At 33.7% G+C, this 20,316-nt stretch overlaps 1 protein-coding gene across 7 annotated transcripts in view; it reads left to right on the top strand.

Annotated features, from left to right (window-relative positions):
• Nucleotides 1-20,316, top strand: part of LOC149779450 (GPI-specific phospholipase A2-like PGAP3) — a 43,514-nt gene that overhangs the window by 3,382 nt on the left and 19,816 nt on the right. For 3 of the 7 annotated variants that reach the window (XM_089940127.1, XM_089940128.1, XM_089940122.1), the window contains exons 2-3: nt 12,156-12,524; nt 19,532-19,681. In XM_089940127.1, coding sequence (XP_089796253.1) covers nt 12,246-12,524; nt 19,532-19,681 — 429 coding nt within the window. In that variant the 5' untranslated portion in view covers nt 12,156-12,245. Of the gene's footprint in view, nt 1-8,816; nt 8,934-11,269; nt 11,458-11,853; nt 11,876-12,155; nt 12,525-19,531; nt 19,682-20,316 lie in introns of those variants that run through there. The other 4 variants (XM_089940124.1, XM_089940125.1, XM_089940123.1 and 1 more) reach the window with 4 other exon arrangements.

The raw sequence follows: 20,316 nt of genomic DNA, 5'->3' as shown, positions 1-20,316 counted from the left end.
CAAGTGTCCCACCCCAACATTTTTAAATGAAATATCATATTATTGAGTTTATGCAAAAGTTAAAATTACATGTTACTCTTAAATGGAATGTGTCTGAATAATTTGGGTTTGCAGGATTCAAAATTGAACCTATTTTTATGATATCTTCAAATAAATTCATAGGCATCGTTACAAAACATGCACTATCCACCATCTTTAGGTCTTTTGTCTCTTTTGCAGATTCTTGACCTGTGTTATTACATGCTGAAATTTTCCTGTATCTTACATATGGTTATAATGAAATGCTTGTGAATATTTTAAAAATTAACCTTTACTAATGTCCATATCTTTCTGAAGCTTTTCTATGCCTTTTTTTATAAATCCCTCCCCCATTGGTTTTTCATAAAATACTATAATTTTGAGTTATACACAAGTTGAAATTATATGTTACTCTTAAAATCAATAGTGAATCTCTTGTGCCTATACTAAATATGAAGATTTTCATTTTAATACCATTGTCTCAGAAAACAATATTACTTACAGTTTAGACAGATTGTTTTCAATTATCACCCTTTGAATCAATTGAGTCAGCTTGGAGCACTTCTGCTGGATCTGCCCTTACATTATTGTGAAGCACTGTATACAAACTAAAACTTGCTCTGAAAAGTGAAATGTCTGAAGAGAAATGTGTAATGCCTGATGTATTTTGCAATATAAATGAAAGAAATAATGACATGAGACAGTGGGCAAATATCATGTATGGTGACATTTGCAACTATTTAATCTCATAAGTAGTTATAACTACTTCCAGAATGGAAACATCGATAGAATATTGTATAGTACACCGTATTTGGAGAACAAAATTAACATGAAAGGAGAAATACTGTAGTCAAATCTGTAAATAAAGTAAATCAAGCTTATGTTATTTGTTGTATGGAAGGGGTTGTCATAGGTGTCAACTTGTACTGTTTACCCGTAATTTGTATGTTTTTTTCCTTTTTTGTCAGTGTATGGCTGTACAACCATTTTGTATGTTTTTTTCGTAAAATTTTTAAAATTTGAATTGTTTTTTTTTATTCGTTTTGTCTGTATCCGGGACTCTTGGCATAATTTTTTTAAGCACGAGAATTCATTGACACTGTGGTGACCAGACACAACCAATAAAATCATACTCAAAACCATGCTTTTCCTTTGATAATGAAACCAGTTTCTTTCATGGCTCAACTCCCATGTGTAATCTTGTCATTTATCGCTCGGAGATTAGACGCTCACTTGGATTCTAATATTGACTAACTACCTGTGTAGTAAGTATGTTTTCTTATTTTATACATTATTATTTTATTATTTATATTTATTACTATCAAATGCTTAAAGTTTGCATCAATTTTCATACTTTACATAGTGTGGCAATCATGTTGGTGTAACTGTAATTCGTCCGACCTTGTGGAGATAAAGTCGATTTACTAAAAATTTTAACAATATACTAATTAAAAATAAATGCTCTACTGATTTTAGCACCAGCATTTTATCGTGCTGTTATAGTTTTGAGTTAAGTTTGTCATATAGGTAATGCAAACAGGAAGAAGCATTGCCATAATGACGTTTGTAGTACAGATACTGAGTGACTCAAAAATATGTAACACTGCCAATTTATATCAAGTTTGTGACCAAAATCGGCACACCATATTGCAAATTCATAACTTTTCAAACACCAGATACGCAATTTTAATACAAACAACAGCTTATGAGGTATAAACTTCCGGACTGCTGCTTTGTAAAAATATTTATTTCTAGATTTAATTTTTGGATAGCTCCTGGCGTAATATCTTGGGGTTTATGGGGACAAATATAAATTCGTAACATATTTGTAATTGAGATCTTCCTCTATCACATGTCAAATTTAAATTTTTTAATTATATTTTTTTATTTCTCTCATCTAGTTGAAATATTCCATCCATTACATGGCTGAGCCTAAATCAAAGAAACGCAAGCTTGAAGACACTGACCGAGGATGTGGCAAGTTTCAGGCTGATTGGATTAAAGCCTTCCCAGGCACTGTAGATGTATCCAAGTTAGGATCTTCACATGTTTTTTGTAAAATATGCAGTAAGGGCATTAAAGTGGTGGTGTCGAGCAGATATGATCTGAAGGAACACTTCAGGGCAAGGGGGCCTCGAGTGGCCAAGTGGTCTAAAGCGCTCTCCGTTACAGATCACTGCCATCTCACCTCTGTCTGCGCTGGTTTGAGTCTCAGATTCAGCCAGTGTGGGTATGTGAGAAAGCTTGCCGGTAGCTTCTCGTGGATCAGTGGTTCTTTCCAGGGTTTTCCGGGTTCTTCCTCCACCATTAATACTGGCCGCCATGTATAGCCTATCGTATGCTGAAAAATGGCATTAAAACCCACAACAACAACAACTACAGGGCAAAACTGCATGAAAGAAATGTTGAAATGAAGAAGGGAGCATCCGTCAAGAGCATCTATGCTTAGCCAAAGCAGGAAGATGATAGTGTTATAAGTAAAAAGAATGAAATAACATTTCAGAAATGTAAATAGTTATGTAAATTTGTGTCATAATAATTTGTGTATAGCATCTGTTGTTTTAAAACTGTTGATCTTATATAATGTATGAATACATTTTTTCGTGTAAGTTTTTTTTTTTCTTTGTAAGGTTTTTATAGGTCTGGCATACAGGTTTTCATCTCAAGGGGTTGACACCTATGGGTTGTTGAGAATGGGTGGTATACATATATGACTGAGAAAGGACAAAAGTCTTGCGTTGGAAATAGATTTCTTTTGACTACCTGTTTTATACTTTGCTTTTATATCCATCATAAAAATATCAGATACATCTTCAACTGAGGAACACTAAATGTAAACACAAAGCAGCTGATACTGCGACAGAGGAATTTGCAGAAGTGTAATGGCTGATGTACTACATGACAGAGAATGGCAGCACCCATGAAAATTGGCTCAGATAAGCCTGTGTATATGCCCTTACAATAGCTTAGTGATTCCCAGTCACATTTCTCAGTATCACCCATTGAGTCTCTAACCTTGAAAATACATTGCACAACAAAGTTGTACCAAAATTTTATAATTTAGTATAATGACTGACAATATGTTTATATAATCTGATTCCTTGGAATAAGCATCAGATTTATCATAAAATGAAGTTTTTGAACGCAGTATACAGTATGTCATACTGTTGTCATTGCTTACAATTTTTATGTAGCCATATGCTGGAAGGAGTAAATTTTGTGCATTTTGAAAAATTCATTTGTTGTTTATTTTCACTGAGTATGTTGTGAAAAAAGCCAATTGTCAAATATGCTAAGTATAAGTAGTTGACCTTTCAACCATGACTACCTTTGGATGTAATATTGTCAGCTGTTTACATATGAAAACAGAGAATGTACCAGGTATAATGAGGTTGCCATTTTGAGAAAATGTTAATCTTGATTGACAGCTCCCTCTATTGTCAGTGTCTGTTGCCACTGACCCACATTATAGACTGATTCAGACCATACACCAGTACATGTATCACTTTGATTGTCCCGTTTTAGAGCATGTAAAATGGTATTATGTTTTCTTTTGGATTTAAATATGAAATTTGTATTTGTTTAAATGTTTTGTTTGACATTTCTAATTATTTTCCAGGTATGCTGTGCAGTTTAAAGCTGAATTTAAGGAAACAAAACCCAGATTTTACATGAGTTAATGGCGTTGTTTTATATCATGAAAGGAAATAATATAATATTATTTATCTTTCATCTGCAATTTGATATTGACTTATTTTCAAAGCAGTTCCTTTACAGTTGTGAAAATTGAAATAGTTTATATGTTTTGAGAAATAATAAAATTACTAACACTGCCAAGATATTTTCTTTATTGTAAACATTGAAAAGTTATTTTGGTGACAAAAAACCCTAAATGATATAGCTCATATCAAGTTTGATCTGATTTTGGTAAGAAATTTGCTAACAACTATCGTGTAAATTTAAGAGTTGAAAATCAGTCTTTTACATTCTCATGATGGGGGGCCCCGAGTGGCCGAGTGGTCTAAAGCGCTCTTCGTTACGGATCACTGCCATCTCACCTCTGTCTGCGGCGGTTCGAGTCTAAGATTCAGCCAATGTGGGCATGTGAGAAAGCTTGCCAGTAGCTTCTCGTGGGTCGGTGGTTCTTTCCGGGGTTTTCCGGGTTCTTCCTCCACCATTAATACTGGCCGCCATGTATAGCCCATCGTGCTGAAAAATGGCGTTAAACCCTACAACAACAACAACATTCTCATGATGTCTTTTTGAAAACAGTAATAACTACTAACAAATCTGGTAAATGTACATATATTCCATTGTTTTTATTATAATATTTCACATGACCCTAATAAACCAGTGTTTAGATAAGTCATGTGTGTGATGGTTTGTGCCTTTTGTTTGCCTACCAACATGGCTATTTCATTGAGTTGGTATGCAGATTGTGTGCTTGTGTCTTGTCTTATCATATCTGTTCAGCATACCTATATATTTTGTGGTACTTGTCTTTTTTTTCTTGTATGTGTTGATTTATGTTTTATTGCCATTTCTTCATATGTTATGATAAGCAATACAACTATTATTATTATTATTTCTAAGTGACTTACTTTAATTTATTCATTATTTCTACTTGGTAAACTTCATGATGAGAACATTGTGTGTACTGATTTGAGTTCGTATTATTACTTTATTATTGTCATATGCTGTAATCATAAACTGATAAATATGTTTTGACAGCATTTTCTTTTGCATCTGATGATTATTGTCAACAAATTATATTAAGATGTTTGATTACTAAAAAGTTTTGATGTTAAAGTTAAAATGCTAATATGCATTTTGAGAGAGATCAGATCAAATTAATTTTCAAAAGACATACAAGAGATTATGAAAATAAATTAAAAAATAAGTACAAAAATTATCATATAAATAAAGATGAAACATGATCCTATTAAAATTTATGGCTTCCTTGTTTAGTTTTAATTACCACATACAAAAATATTTTATCTCTATATAAAGTGCACAAACCAATAGGGAAATTTTTTTTAAAAAATAATAAAAAAATTCCTTGGATACAGCTCTTAAAGTGCTGACTATTACCATGGATTTGAAGTTGAAACAGTGAACGAAATTTGGAAAATATTTTTGCATGTATAATCTTACCTATTATTGTAACCGCTCCGGTGGCCTAGTGGTTAGAGCGTCTGCCTCGGAAGCGGGAGGTCGAGGGTTCGATCCCCAGCCGAGTCATGCCAAAGACTTAACAAAAATGGTACTAACAGCTGCCTCACATGGCGCTCAGCATTAAAAGGGTAGTGTTAGGACTGGTCGGCCTGGTGTCGGGATAATGTGACTGGGTGGGACATCATGTCTGCGGCATGATTCCTCATTGCTGGACATCACTCTAAACTGCCACACTGCAGACAGCATAGCGATGTGACTGAATTTTTTTTAAAGCTATGTTAAAAATCCAAATCACACACACAGATATCTATTATTGTGATGTGCGTGTGTGTGTGTTTACCAGATATTTTAATTTTGCCTTAGACACCCAATATGCTGCTTTATTTTTCTGACACCACACACTTTTTTGTATATATCGTTGGTCAAACTTAGCGTGAGAAGTAATCCTGTTTAGGGTTTAAGTTAATCTGCTTAAATATCCATATTTCAAAATATGTGTCAATGCTAAGTAGCAGTTGTATGGGACAAGGCTAATCCCTGTAATGTCTAACAAAAGTAATGTTTGAAAAAAACAAGTTTTTGCTTCATAAATTACCATAAATCAAAAATATGTTTTTGCTTCATGAATTACCATATAAGAGCAAATGTAACAGAACAGATTTTGCATTGTTAGTTATCATCAGTCTAGAGCAAATTAATATAAATGTTTTTGCTTCATAAATTACCATATATATTTAGAGCAAAATGTGATATAACAGTTTTTGCTGCATAAATTATAATCAGTCTAGATCAAATGTAATATCTTAAGTAAAGAATTTCTGTCATTGTTAACAGAGCATTACAATATTTGCAGGTCACATGACGGTGACAGTTTTCAAGCTATTATTATTGTCTCATATAATTTGCCATATACATTTTTATGGTTCAGAATATAAAAACCTCTTAAATAGGTATATTTTTATTGAAAAGATTTTTAGGACTGATACATTTTATTCTTAAGCTTGCATCAGGTATTTGTGGTATCATTGTTGGGATTGGTGGTGGTTTTCCCCAGATATTGGGATCATATTATGCAGAATGCATTGGATATTACCAAAAAGATTTGCAAGATATTAAATCAACCCTGAAGGGACTGATACAAAGGAAGACATCAACTTATTGGTTACAAGAGAGGAATTGAGTGGGGTGGTGTCAGACAAATTGTGTGACACTATTTGCCAAAATGAATATAGGTTGCCTAGAATTTTACAACACATAATGAATATGAAAATTATTATCTGTGGGGCTTTAACTTGGTTCAAAACTTGGATTCATATAATGATAGAAAATGTAAACAACCCTAAAGCTCGAAATCTATCAAGTATAAAAGAAACTTTTGGTCTTGTGGATCCATTTAGAAAATTAAATACAAGATTAAAGAGATATACATGGAGAAGAAAAAGTCCTTTAAAACAAGCTAGGCTGGATTTCTTGTGTCAGAATCTCTTATGCCAAATGTAGGAAAAGTGACAATTAAACCGACAGTTGAACCAAGTTATAGGTCTGACCAGTCCATGACAATATTGCATTTGTGTTCAAATAATTTCTCAAGGTCACACAGTATATGTCCATAAAAACTTGTTCATATTTTCCCATTCAAATGCAGTAACCTATAAGTACAGTGCAGATAGATTTCATATCAGGTTAAGTTACAGTGGGTGACAGAATGTACATCATCAGGCATAACATTTTTGGCGGATTTGGATAAAATGGTAAAGATGAAAATAAAACAGAGATGATTAAAACTTGTTTAAAACATGGGGAAGGTGATCCTTAACACCTACTGGTAAAATACGAGTTTTGAAAACCTTAATTATTCGTAAGTTGAATCATTACCAAAGATTCTACAAAATTTTATCAGGGTATTAAATGAATTATTTTTCTCCATTATATGGAAATCAAAAGTGGACAAAGTTTAAAGAGAGGTTATGATTCAAATTTTTTATAAAGGTGGTTTGGCAACAATACATATTGATACAGTTTATACTAGCTTTGAAAATAACATGGATTCACACAGTTCTTCTACCTCACAGAAAACTGGTAAATTTCTTTGAATATGAAATATGCGAGATTAAGTACCTGTCCTTATTAGGAGATGAAAATGGGTTGACCTTATAGAAGATGACGAAAAATGTTTCTTGTCATGATGGCTTGGAAACTGCTAACAGTTAATAGAGAAAAATATGCCCCGGATGGAACATGTTATGAAAACAAGTTTATGGATGAACTCCCTTGGTAGGATGAACAAGGTGCCCATTTTCTGGAAATGGTTTGAAAATAATGTAATTTATACTGGTGATATGCTTACAAATCAGGGCACTAGTATTGGTTTTGATGATAGCTTTAAAGGTAAATATGGTCTTGATATAAATTTCCATGCCTTTTAGGGTATAATTTAGTGTGATTTCCATGCCTTTCAGGGTATAATTTAGTGTGATTTCCATGCCTTTCAGGGTATAATTTAGTGTGATTTCCATGCCTTTTAGGGTATAATTTAGTGTGCAAGTCCTTCGGTAAAAAGTTACAGTTAGATATAAAGACACTGGTCAAACGGTTTATCCCTTTCCATTTTGAAATTATATTTTATAATATTAAAGAATGTAAAACCTATTAGAAAATCACTTTTAAAAAAGGATGTTAAACGAACTAGTGAAAATAAATGGACTGACATTTTCAGTTTGAATATGGATATATGGCCTGACATATATATGCTAAAATTTTTAAAATAACATGAACTATGCATGTTTAATAACATGAACTATGCATGTTTAATAACATGAACTATGCATGTTTAATAACATGAACTATGCATGTTTAATAGCATGAACTATGCATGTTTAATAACATGAACTATGCATGTTTAATAACATGAACTATGCATGTTTAGTAGCATCATGCAAGAGTACAGTATGTTATTATGTTTGCATTGTAAGTTAATAGCTATTTCAATTAAGTCTGATTTGATGGTAAACAAGAACAAAAGACTATACTATCACAAAATCTGTGTCAAATAGATGCTGAATATTTGTATTTGTCTGTCTAAAAAGAGATTGTATACTCTATCAATGTGTGCACATTTGCTTACATGTGTGTGTGTGTGCGTGTTATTTTTTCTTGTACTGTTTTTATTGTTCTCAGACTGCATGAGATTGTTAGGTGACCGTGGGATGGTTCCCCAACCCAATCCAATGGTCAGTCTATTATGGGGACAATTAAAAAAAACCGAATAGCAATGTATAATAAAATCAAGTGTAGAAAATATGCACTGACTTATTCTTTACATGGACATCAAGAGGAAATATTATGTCATGTCATGGAAATGCTTGGCATGTCCTTCACCTTTGCATAGAAAGTGATTGTATGTTTCCAGTAATATAAATTTCTTTGATGAATATCAAAAATCTATTTTAATGATTGATGTTGTATTAGGATAGAATTATTTTTCATTGCCTTTTCAGATTTTATTCTTCGGAATATTTAATTTCTGCTGAATTATTCACATATAGAGAGTAAATAATTTGAAATTATAAATAGAAAACTGGTGTAAACCACTATGTACAATATTATCTATTTTACTCTAACAGCTCACTTCACATGTGGGGGCCCAAAGTGGCCAAGTGGTCTAAAGCGCTCACCATTCCAGATCACTGCCATCTCACCTCTGTCTGCATGGGTTCGAGTCTCAAGCTCGGCTAACATGGGTATGTGAGAAAGCTTGCCAATAGCTTCTCTTGGGTCAGCAGTTCTTCCTGGGGTTTTCCTAGGTTCTTCCTCCACCAGTTATACTGACCACCATGTATAGCCTATCTTGTGCTGAAAAATGTCATTAAACCCTACAACAACAACACTTCACATATGGCACATTGAGTCACTGAAGCTGCACATGTGTAAAGGGACACAACAGCTGAATCATCATCAGATCAGATTGATGCCTTTTCAAGATCAGGACTTGTACCATAAACAATTATTTTTAAAACCACTGTTGATGCTTGTAGTTTAGTCATATCATTAAGATGGGACATTCAGATTGTCATGATGTGTACTATGGCAATGTTATTGAGATGGGACACTTAGACTAATGCTGTGTAGGGTAGTCTTAAGTCATGTCATTCAGATGGGACAATCAAAATGATGATGTGCAGAGTGGTCATGTCATTCAGATGGGACACTCAAAGTGATGATGTGCAGATTAGTCCTGTCATTCAGATCGGACACTCAGGCTGATGCTGTGTAGTTTAGCCATGTCATTTAGATGGGACAGTCAAACTGTGATGCTGTGTAGTGAAGTCATGTTATTGAGATGGGACACCCAGACTATGTTCCTGTATAGTGAAGTCATGTCATTGGGATGGGACACTCAGTGATCATATATAGTATAGTCATATCATTCATTGGGACACTCAGTCTGTGATCCTGTATAGTGTAGTCATGTCATTGAGATGGGACATTCAGTGATCCTGTATAGTGCAGTCATGTCATTGAGATGGGACACTCATTGATCCTGTATAGTGTAGTCATGTCATTGAGATGGGACACTAAGTGACCCTGTATAATGTAGTCATGTCATTACAATTGAACACTCAGTGATCCTGTATAGTATAGTAATGTCATTGAGATGGGACACTCAGACTGTGATCCTGTATAATTTAGTCATGTTATTGTAATGGGAGACTCAGTGATATTGTATAGTCTAGTCATGTCATTGAGATGGGACACTCAGACTGATGAAGATCAATATTGAGACTTGATTGAATATGTCAGTTCTTTTTGTACATATCCTGTCTATCCTTTCTATTTATGTCCAGCATGTCTGACCATATGTTCGAAATACTGCCATAACAAGGTAAGAGGATCATGTATGTGACCCTGGAAAAACATTCATGCATGAATAATTTTGCCCATTTTATGTATTAAAAATACAGGAATTCAAGCACTTTTTGGGGGTGGGCATTGATGTAGAAAATGTAAAATATCCAACTTTTGCACACAAAACGTATACCCTTCACATGCATCTTTCATATTTTTAAATTGAAAGGTTTAGTTTTACGTTAGATGATTACTTGATTATCAGTTGTAATGATACTTTGTTATGTATATCTATTTTGCGTATATTATTTTTATAATAATAACTTGTAAGAGCCATTTAATAAATGATATTTTTATTTCTAAGATCCTATGAATGGGTTGTGTTATGTTTATAAAGAGTATGTGTATAAAAGCATGCTATTTCATGCATAAAATTTCCAAGGTGGACACTGGAACAATGTAGTAAACATCACATGATCCAAGGATTTGTACTGTAGAAAGGTCAAACTGCACTAGTTTCTGATTGGTTAGAACTGGAACAGCTTGTTGACTGTAAATGAATTATTTTGTAATATTTTGAGGATTTACTAAAAGCTTGGAATTACATCTTAGAAAAAAGCGCATTAGTTATTGTGTTGTTAGCTTAACATATCTTTCTGTATAAGTGATGTAGAATGCTGAGTCAATAGTTGTGGACTTGTAAGAGATACGTTGAGGATCTTGGTTTATTTATTTAAATTGATTATTTGTTGGAATTGCATTACTGTGAAAAACGTTATTTCAAAGAGATTCAGATATTAATAGCTAAATGAAACTATTGTGGGTTTGTTCAAAGGATATCTGGAATTTACCATAATGTTAAAAAATAATTTATTTTGGCTTTACCGTGAAATATTCGAGGACATTTTGAAGGAACTTTAAATTCACTTGAAGACATTTGGATTTAAAACTGATTTCTTCTGTACTGTTGACACATAAGTACATTATATAAGAATAAATTTACTTATGTTTCAGGTATGTCTGATACATGCAGCATTTCTGTGCATGTATACCAAGTAGAGAGGTCAATTTAAATTGTACATTATGGTTATGATTCAGAATACCTTTGAAATTGATAGAACATTTTAGTAAATAGGAATTCATACCATATTGTAAGTTATTAATTTTAATTCTTTCACTTTGTATTTTAGGGAGATAAATTAATATTTTGGTTGTGGCTCTTGTTACATAGATCTTCATCATCATCATCAGTCTCTTGACCTAGTGTGGTTGTGTGGTTGTCGAGGCGCTGAGCTGCTGAACATCTGACCAGTTCCGTCCACTTGTCTCGATCATGTGCCAATGCTAGTGTCTCCGCAAAACTTTTCCAGGTCCATTCTGTGATGTTGTCAGTCCACATAGGGCTTAGTGTTTTAAAATGTAAACAAACTCCTTCAGGTTTATTCCTAGTGAATTCATAATTCAGATGGTAATCTACCATCGATACTTGCTTGTAAGTTGGGTCCAACTTCAAACTGTACATATCTAACTCATCTGTTACATGATGCACCGGCAGATCTGGGTCTATTCCATTTTGATAGGCGTAATAAATAGAACAAACAAGCGGAATATGCAATGTCAGATCATAGTCTGTTGTTCAAACTTTTATTGCAGTAAATATGATAGTCTTAAACCATATAAACTGATTGAATTGGAAGTATGCACACAAGTTTAAACACTTGAATTTAAAATGACCCCTTTACTTCCTGTTGCAGCTGTCAATCAAATATCACATCACAGAAATGAAACAGACCTCTGATCAATCCACTTGATGTTAATTACAGTGTTGTTACTTCTGGTAAATGTATTGTTTCTTCCAACATAAACACCGCATTACTCTGATATCAGAGTCCATTTTATAGATTAGTAGGAACTTGTCCTGCAATGAATCGTAAATAAATAAAGTTGAAATTTTTAAAGAAATGTAATAGCACTTGTGCATGTGCACTAGAGTAGGTCACTTAAGTTTCATGAGTGTAACACTTTGATCTCTTTTATCAAGTGTGTATGAAATCAGAAAATTTAGGTCAAAGTCTTTGTACAAAAGCACATTCAGTTCTAATTCTTTTATCTTTCAGCTGAATGAAGTATAAATACCAGCATCATATCAACATTCTTCTTAGAAGAGTAACCATTCTAGATGTATACTGGCACTTTTCTTGTGAAAGATGACCCTATCAACAGAAGATTGGATTGTTCTTTATCTAATTATCACAGCTCTATCTGCTTTGGGGGAGGGATCAAAAGGAGACCAGTCATTTGTATTCTACAACTGCAACAGAGCCTGCTTTCGTGAGAACTGTCTTACTGATTCAAAGTTTAAGGAGCCTTTGTCCCTGCAGCTAGTCAAGTGGAACTGTCAGGATGAATGCCACTATCAGTGCATGTGGACAACTGTGGAGGCGTTTCAGAAAGATGGCACCCCCATACCACAGTTCTTTGGGAAGGTTAGGAGTTATTGTAATCCTGCAGGAATGATCAGTGGAGGCAATCACAGGCATGCTAAATCATTGTATAAATGAACATTTTACGCTTATTACATACATAATTTTAAAATAAGCTTTTGGGGTATTATGATCATCTCCATCTATTCATCCATCTGTCATGCAAGTTGTTTACTGTATATACTCGCGTATAAGTTGTTCACGTGTAAGCCGACCCCCAACCTGAACAGGTATAAACACTAAAAAGTGCATGACCCACATATAAGCGGACCCACAAGTCCGAGACATATCAAGATGCACGAGGTAAGTTCTAAATGCCTTTATTTTAGGCAAACTTATATTTTAAAAATATTATATGTATACTTATCTCAAGGTTGACGTGCATGATTATTAAAAAGAAATGGTATAAATTTGCTTGAAAAGTAATTTATTTTTCTGTTTTCTAGTTGTTTCTGCCTAATTTAGATTTGTGTATAATTTGATCAGACAGTGACAAGAATTCAGCAATTGCAAGTTGCTGTAACACTGCCTTTCCCTCTTGACTCGATTATTGTTTCTATATTTATTATTGCATTGGACAGTTTATATCAGTGCACGGGTAATTACATTTTTACTTTGCTTTGAAATTGTAAATACCTAACTCATTAAAATGTAATCCTAGTATGACAATACAATGAAGAACAATACAGTTTGATTCAACGCTTGCAATTAGGCTACTGAACATATTTACAAAATTGCGCCACCGCATGTACATTGTAGAGTTGATTACACGCTGAATTAAGTACATCCCTTGGAGTCGAATCATGGGCACCATTGCACAAAACTTTAATGATATCTCCAAAATACAATAATGAAGTTTCAGAAATAACGCTTAGAAAATAATGCTAATACCATAAAAGCTGAGTTGTAGTTTGCTTTGATGTAAGCGACGTTACACCATACCTGTCAACTTTCACGCCAAGAGGGAAAAAACCTCCCGATTTTTGTGGTCGCTCCACATCTACCTCCTGATTTCATAATATCTTCCGATTTTTACATAGAACTTACGCTTATTACATTATGTCTTCGATTTTCATTTCTTCTAAACAAGAAAAGTCCTACATGTTCTGTTGTATCACCTGTGAATTATTGTTGTGACGAAATAATTACTTTACTAGAAAGAAGTTGCTTCTTCACTAAATAAAATGTCAAGTTTAAAGATTATTTACGTAAATTAATGATTTTTTTACCTCTACAACAATACAAAAATAAACCAGAAGGAAAAAACCCACAAAAGTAAAATCGTCCACAGTTAATTTCAGTCCCAAGAATGATCACTACGAATATTTTAACTCCATATGCTATAGTGCCATTCCCACGAAAGAAACTTACACACGTGAACACCTGTTATTTTTATACCGTATATACCAATGTTAATTACCATCATTAAATTAAAAGAAGGAATGAAAATACATGCCAAGCAGCAAATGTGTACTCAAAAAACTAATTCAGAATACAGTACATGTTATATAGTAAACAATACTAAATGCTTTACAAGTTGACAATAAGGGAATAAGGTTGGATATATAACGAGGGCAAAATAGTTGCCACATGTACGGTTCCTATGAGGCTGCCTATTTAGGTACCTTGCATTCAACAAAATTGGGTATCCTTTATTGCCAATCAATTGCTGATGCTTGCATAACATACAATAGTGTAGAACGTGGTTTCTTTGAATTACGATGGAGGGCCAGACGTTTTCACAAAATAGTTGCATCAATAAGGATTAACTTTTAATTAGTCACGCTGGTTTTCTTGCTTGTTCTTTTTTTTTAAGACTAATCTTTAGCTACTGTGCAGTTTGACCACAGCTGACCAGAATATGAAAATAGGACAATACGGGGGGAAAATATGACGCGTCACAGGGAGAAACTGTGAGTCATTTTGCGAATTTCACGCATATTGGACCAGGAAGATCGATCAATATTTAGTGAAAACAAGGCTTTAAAATAACCACAAAAAACCTTGTGATTTTAGGTCCCAATCTGTCTTTTCTTCAATATCCCTACTTGGCTTTTGAAACATTCATAGGTATGCCTTACACCCTGTTTTACAAAACTATGGTAATCGTGCTAATATTATGGAATAAAAGGCAATTATACATCAATGTACTGGTATAGTTGCCGGTCAAAATTCCCTCTTAACACAAGCTAGTTTCAGGGTTTTAACGATAAACTGGCCTGTACTGCTGTTGCAAAACGACAGACAAATTCGCCGACTATCAACATAGGAGACACCAAAACATCAAGTTTTCCATTGTGTGGAAAGTTATGATGTTTGTTCAGCCAGAACACAAAACTAAAATTGATTGATGTTGATCTTGGTCTTCTGTATGAGAATTTTAGCCTTTATTATTACCACTTTTCGTGAACATGTAAATTATTTTACCTTTTTAAAAATATTACCTCAATTTGTAGGATTGCTTATATCATTGAAAATGAGGAACTTGTGAGCGCGTGATTCAGCGTAAATGAAACAGCTATTAAGGTCTAGCTGAAATGTTATCTGGAAGAATGCAATTTGGTCGAATCAATGAATAAAGTAAAATCTGCATCTAATATGTTTGGGAATAAATAAGGATTTAAGTGATGCTTTGCAGTGTGTAAGTATTGTAGATTATAGTTCAGCTGGTCGCCCAGGTAAACTCAACCAGCCTGTGAATTATGAAGTCTATATTTACCTTTATTTAATTTCATGTTGGAGAAATCAGTAAATATGCACATGCAAAATAATAACAAAAACAATCATAGTACTTTATTGTTGTTGTTGTTGTTGTTGTAGGGTTTAACGCCATTTTTCAGCACATGATAGGCTATACATGGCGGCCAGTATTAATGGTGGAGCAAGAACCCGGGAAAACCCCCAGAAAGAACCACCGACCCACGAGAAGCTACTGACAAGCTTTCTCACATAGTACTTTTATAACAGTTTAATAATTGTCGGGTTACTGAAAGTTATAATTTTTACATGCCTATGTCTTAGGATATGGAAAAAATTATTTTTTTGTGTCCCAAGATTTACAGCCATTGCAGTAGTCATCAAAAAGACCTAAAAACTGTCAAGTTTAGACATTGGCCTGCTGATAAGCTGACCCCTCTTCTTCCAGGCGTTTATTTTCTCCTTAATTATTCGGCTTATATGTGAGTATATATGGTAATTTCCTGGTCTATCCGTACTCTTCATGGACATAGCCCCTTCATCATAACTTGGGAATTATTTAGTTTCAACATATAACTATATATACACTTACTAAGCATTAAGAAACAATATTTTTCATATATGCAGTTGACATTAACCCATCAACTGGGTCATAACTTTGATCATATTCAGACCCCCACATTTCTTTATCACATACATAACCACAATAATGTATGAAATTTCCATGCTCAGAATTTTTTAATTTATTTATCTACTCAATTATAAAGTTGGCACACCTGCCAAATTCCTCCCTGCAGTTTCGTCCCTAGAAGAGCATGCAAAACTGCTCTAGTAGTAACTAAGAATTGATGGGATTTATCACCAATAGCTCTATCCAAAGGCTGAATAATTGTCTAACTTTTGTTTTCACAAGCAGATGACCTTTTAGCACTTATGCTGCTAAAACTACAGTGTGACCGCGCTATAACACAGTGGTTGGTTTCCATACAACCTGACTGTGTTATATACCAAACCATGCTATAACCAGCCAAGTCACTTAACTGAAGAAATGATGCCTTTACCTAAAAATGGCAGTTTCATGGGTGGGTGGAATGGTAATGAAAGCAGGCACGAAAATATACTTTTGAATAAATGAAGACAAATTAGTCTGAAATACACTTGTATATTGATAACTTACATTTGTGTAGTACAATCCATAATCCATTACCTACTGCACATGTATATAAAAAATCCATGAATGAGTATATATCATAAGTTATAAAATTCACGTATCAGTCACATCTCGTTAGAAACCAAATATCCCTTATATAAAAGGATTGGTAGTCCTCATTTGAACTACATTCAATTGTCACTAAACAATTCAATACAATATTGTTGCTAGTAGCACATGGCTATAGTTGTTTACTTGCTATATGTACATGTACTTAAATTGGCCTAGATTTTAGTCAGCTGGAGACAGTTATTATCTTGCTGAGGCTACCCAGGGGATGAGGCTATTCATAGGGAAATTAAAACGTGAACAAATTAAAAAGTTTAACATCTTTGCAAGATATCCCATCTTCAGTTAATTTGACAGATATCTGGTTTCAAAAGACAGGAAATTTAATTCACGATTCATGCCACCATTGGTAGTGACCTTAAGCATAAACCTTTTTCCTGTAAACAGGAAACTTTCACAGCACAATAAATGTGTTACAGTCACTTGGGATAATGCAATGATCCATCAGATTCCATTGATTTTATTTTATGTTTAATGCTGACTTTCTTTGATGAAAGGTTCTTTATTTTTATTGAAGATTATGTTCAGCTTTCTTTGATGAAGGTTGCATGTGTCTACTGTTATTGAGGTCACTGCCAAAGGACAGCTTTGGAAGACCAAACAAATGTCCATTTATTAGGGTGGCAACATCAAATAATTGTAGAATATTGAGACTGATTTTTTTTTCATTTGCTTAGTATTTATACAGAATGAATGGTGCTTCAAAGGTAATCAGTTTTCTTTGAAGTTTCAGCAAAACTATTTTTCTGGGTACATTTAAAAAAAAAAAAAACAATTAGCCATCATTTGGTTGATCATAGCAGTTAATGTTCCTGCCTTCAGTGAAGTTGGTCAATTGTAGCTAGTCTCGGTAGCATGACTATTGGATAGACCAACAAATTTTTAACAAATTTCTGGTAGCAGCATGATGCTGCCTGCCGTACATGCATCAGAAATTTTAAAAAAAATCAACAGATGATGGATACACAGGTGTTCTGTTCTGACAGGGATTACTAAAGTTTGTGAGAGTTCTGAAGGATTTAATTGAAAAGCTGAGTAATTTTACTTACCATCCACATACATGGTCAGTTTAAATATGTTAAAATCTTAATTGCTAGCAAGTGGCCAATAATCTTTCATCTGAAAGATCTGTTATGAATTAGTTCCTCATCCAGGTGGTATTCACTACCTGAAAAGTCAACAACAACAAAAATGTGGAGATCTCACAGCATACAGTACTCAGGCCAGGTGTCAGAAAAAGTGGACTATGATATAACAATATGCTGTTAAAATGGTTTTGTCAGAATGAATAAAGAATTTGTTTATGTAACAATAGTTAGATTCCAGTGCATTTTATATCAAGTTTGCGGCTTTCTTCCTAAGAATTTCTCCACTTCAAACCCAAGATTGTATATTTAGGTTTAAAAACCGGCAATGTCACAAAAGACAACAAAATTGCCAGATGGTATACTTTGTAGCCAATAAGGAAAAAAATTACAATTTGTGACATTGGCAAAGCTGAGGATGATCCCTGAATAAACTTTTACGATGTTATTTTTCATACTTTTAAGATTTGTTTCTTCGTGTATGAGAAATATACATGTATATTAAATTTTGGGACCCATTAGATAAGGGGAGACCAGTGGTATCTTATTAAAAACACTAAGTATTTTTGTGTGTTACTGTTTGTATCTAATACACATACTTTGAAGTTCTGTCCACCTCTCCAAGTTTACACTATCTGTCACTCCATTATGTCTGCTAGGTATCCTATCTCTGTTACATTACCATTTCATATCTCAAACTTGTATCTGGTTTCTTTTCTTGTTCTTCTGATTATGTGCACTATATATCTCTACTATTTTCTTGTATCTATCTCTGTGTGTATATGTACAATCATAATCCCACTTTCCTTACATACAGCATATGATTGGCTAACTATTACCAAGAACAGCCCCTTCCCCCAGACCATACCAGAACTAAATGGTGCTGAAACAGCATTACATATGACCCAGTTACCCAGGTTTGTCATGATGCTGACCTAGTTACCCATATTTGTCACTGCTTCACCCACATCCATCCCAGATATTCATGTTTTTAAAAACTCTCATACCAAACTTATATTAGGTAGAAACCTGATATTGGTACTGCTTTTGTTATTTCAGACTTGTATATTTTACTTTTTCCCTCATTTTAAAAATCCGTTTGGTCATAGTGGGCTTGCACTGTAGTCAAAAGACATGGTTACCATAGTATCTCTTGTAACTTGGCAGGATTTGTAGGTATATTATAATGTGTTAGGATCAGTCGAGTATTATCAAATAAACATATTTTACTCTGAATTTTTTTTTTCTTTCTGTAGTAAAGTATTCTTTTTCATGGTCATGAAAAATTAAATTTCCTAAAAAGAAATTTCATTGATTTAGAATCTCTCTGAAGACTGTTGCCTTTAATAAGATCTGTGGCAATCTGGCAGTAAACATTATTTTTTCAGCAAGTTATCCTTTTCTAACTTTTTGCCATGGTACTTTTTATATTTGTTCATTCTTTTTTGTTGCTAAATTTTGTAGGGAATTTCCCAGATGCTTTGATGTCTGTACTTTCACTTATTTTTTGTGCATGTGTCATTTAATACTTTGTTATAAAAAGAGATGTTACAACTTAGGATATCATTTATTGTACTTTGTAGACATAAATAATAGCTTTTGAATTTAGATCTATTCCTTGAAGGGCAGGGCTGCATATGAGAAATGAAACAGAGGGAGTGAATGAAAAAAATAATGCAGGTATGAGTCTGCATTAACATGCCATATATATTTACTTACGAATCAAGTCAAACTGCAAACTCACAGATCCAGATTTTCTGTCACATAATGCACCGGTAGATCTGAGTCTGTGCAGTTTGTTAGGAGCAATTAGTAGAACTAATAACATGGACCATTACATTATGTACCAGCAGCTCAGGGTCTATGTTGTTTGCTTTTGAACTCAACTTATAAGCAGGAATATATGGGTGTTTAAAGTTTGTAATTAGTTGAGGTTTTTTATGTTTCAGTGGCCTTTTGTAAGGTTATTTGGAATTCAAGAGCCTGCCTCTACGTGTTTCTCCATTTTGAATTTGCTCAGTCATCTGATGATCTTTAGATACAGGTCTTTGGTTCGATCCACTACTCCATTGTACTATGTCTGGCATGGCATGGCTTTGGTGAGTTATGTCCCTTATCACTGCTTTAAAAAAAAAAACTTGAGTTTTTCATCAATGTTTGTTGTAATGTTATGAAACTTACTTTTGACATCAATTATAAAGTCACATAAATTGAAATTTCCTAGTATTTGTTTCCATTTTCTTGTCAAGACTGAAACACAGCTACATTTAATTTATTCTCGTATATCTCTGATTTTATATTTGTTTAATCATTAGGGGAGTAAATATTTTTATGCCTCACCATGACATTAGTAAGGGCATACAGTGTTACCATTGTCCATCCATCTGCCCATCCATCCATCCATTACACCTTGGTTAAATTTTACATTTAGCAAGCTTCCTGCGGTCATGGAAATCCTGGAAAAGTTTGTAAATTACAGAAAAGCATTTCATTGGCTTTGAAGAGTTTTTAAATTTTAAATAAGTCATTCCAAATTTTGGAAAAGTCATGGAATTTGGTTACTTTGCTTTTTCATTTGCCAACACAGAAGTTTTACCAACCTATCTAACTTCGATAATGGATTTTCTAGAGTAGGTTCCCCTAATCTTCACAGCAGATAACATCCAGGGATCTTAATGCTTTTCAGAATCATTGTACTTATGGCACTCAAAAGAGAATGATCTATCGAATAGAA

This window comes from Sinohyriopsis cumingii, chromosome 17, assembly GCF_028554795.1.
Source record: "Sinohyriopsis cumingii isolate HCF-2022 chromosome 17, ASM2855479v2, whole genome shotgun sequence".
Taxonomy (NCBI): domain Eukaryota; kingdom Metazoa; phylum Mollusca; class Bivalvia; order Unionida; family Unionidae; genus Sinohyriopsis; species Sinohyriopsis cumingii.
This window is presented reverse-complemented; position numbering and strand designations above follow the sequence as displayed.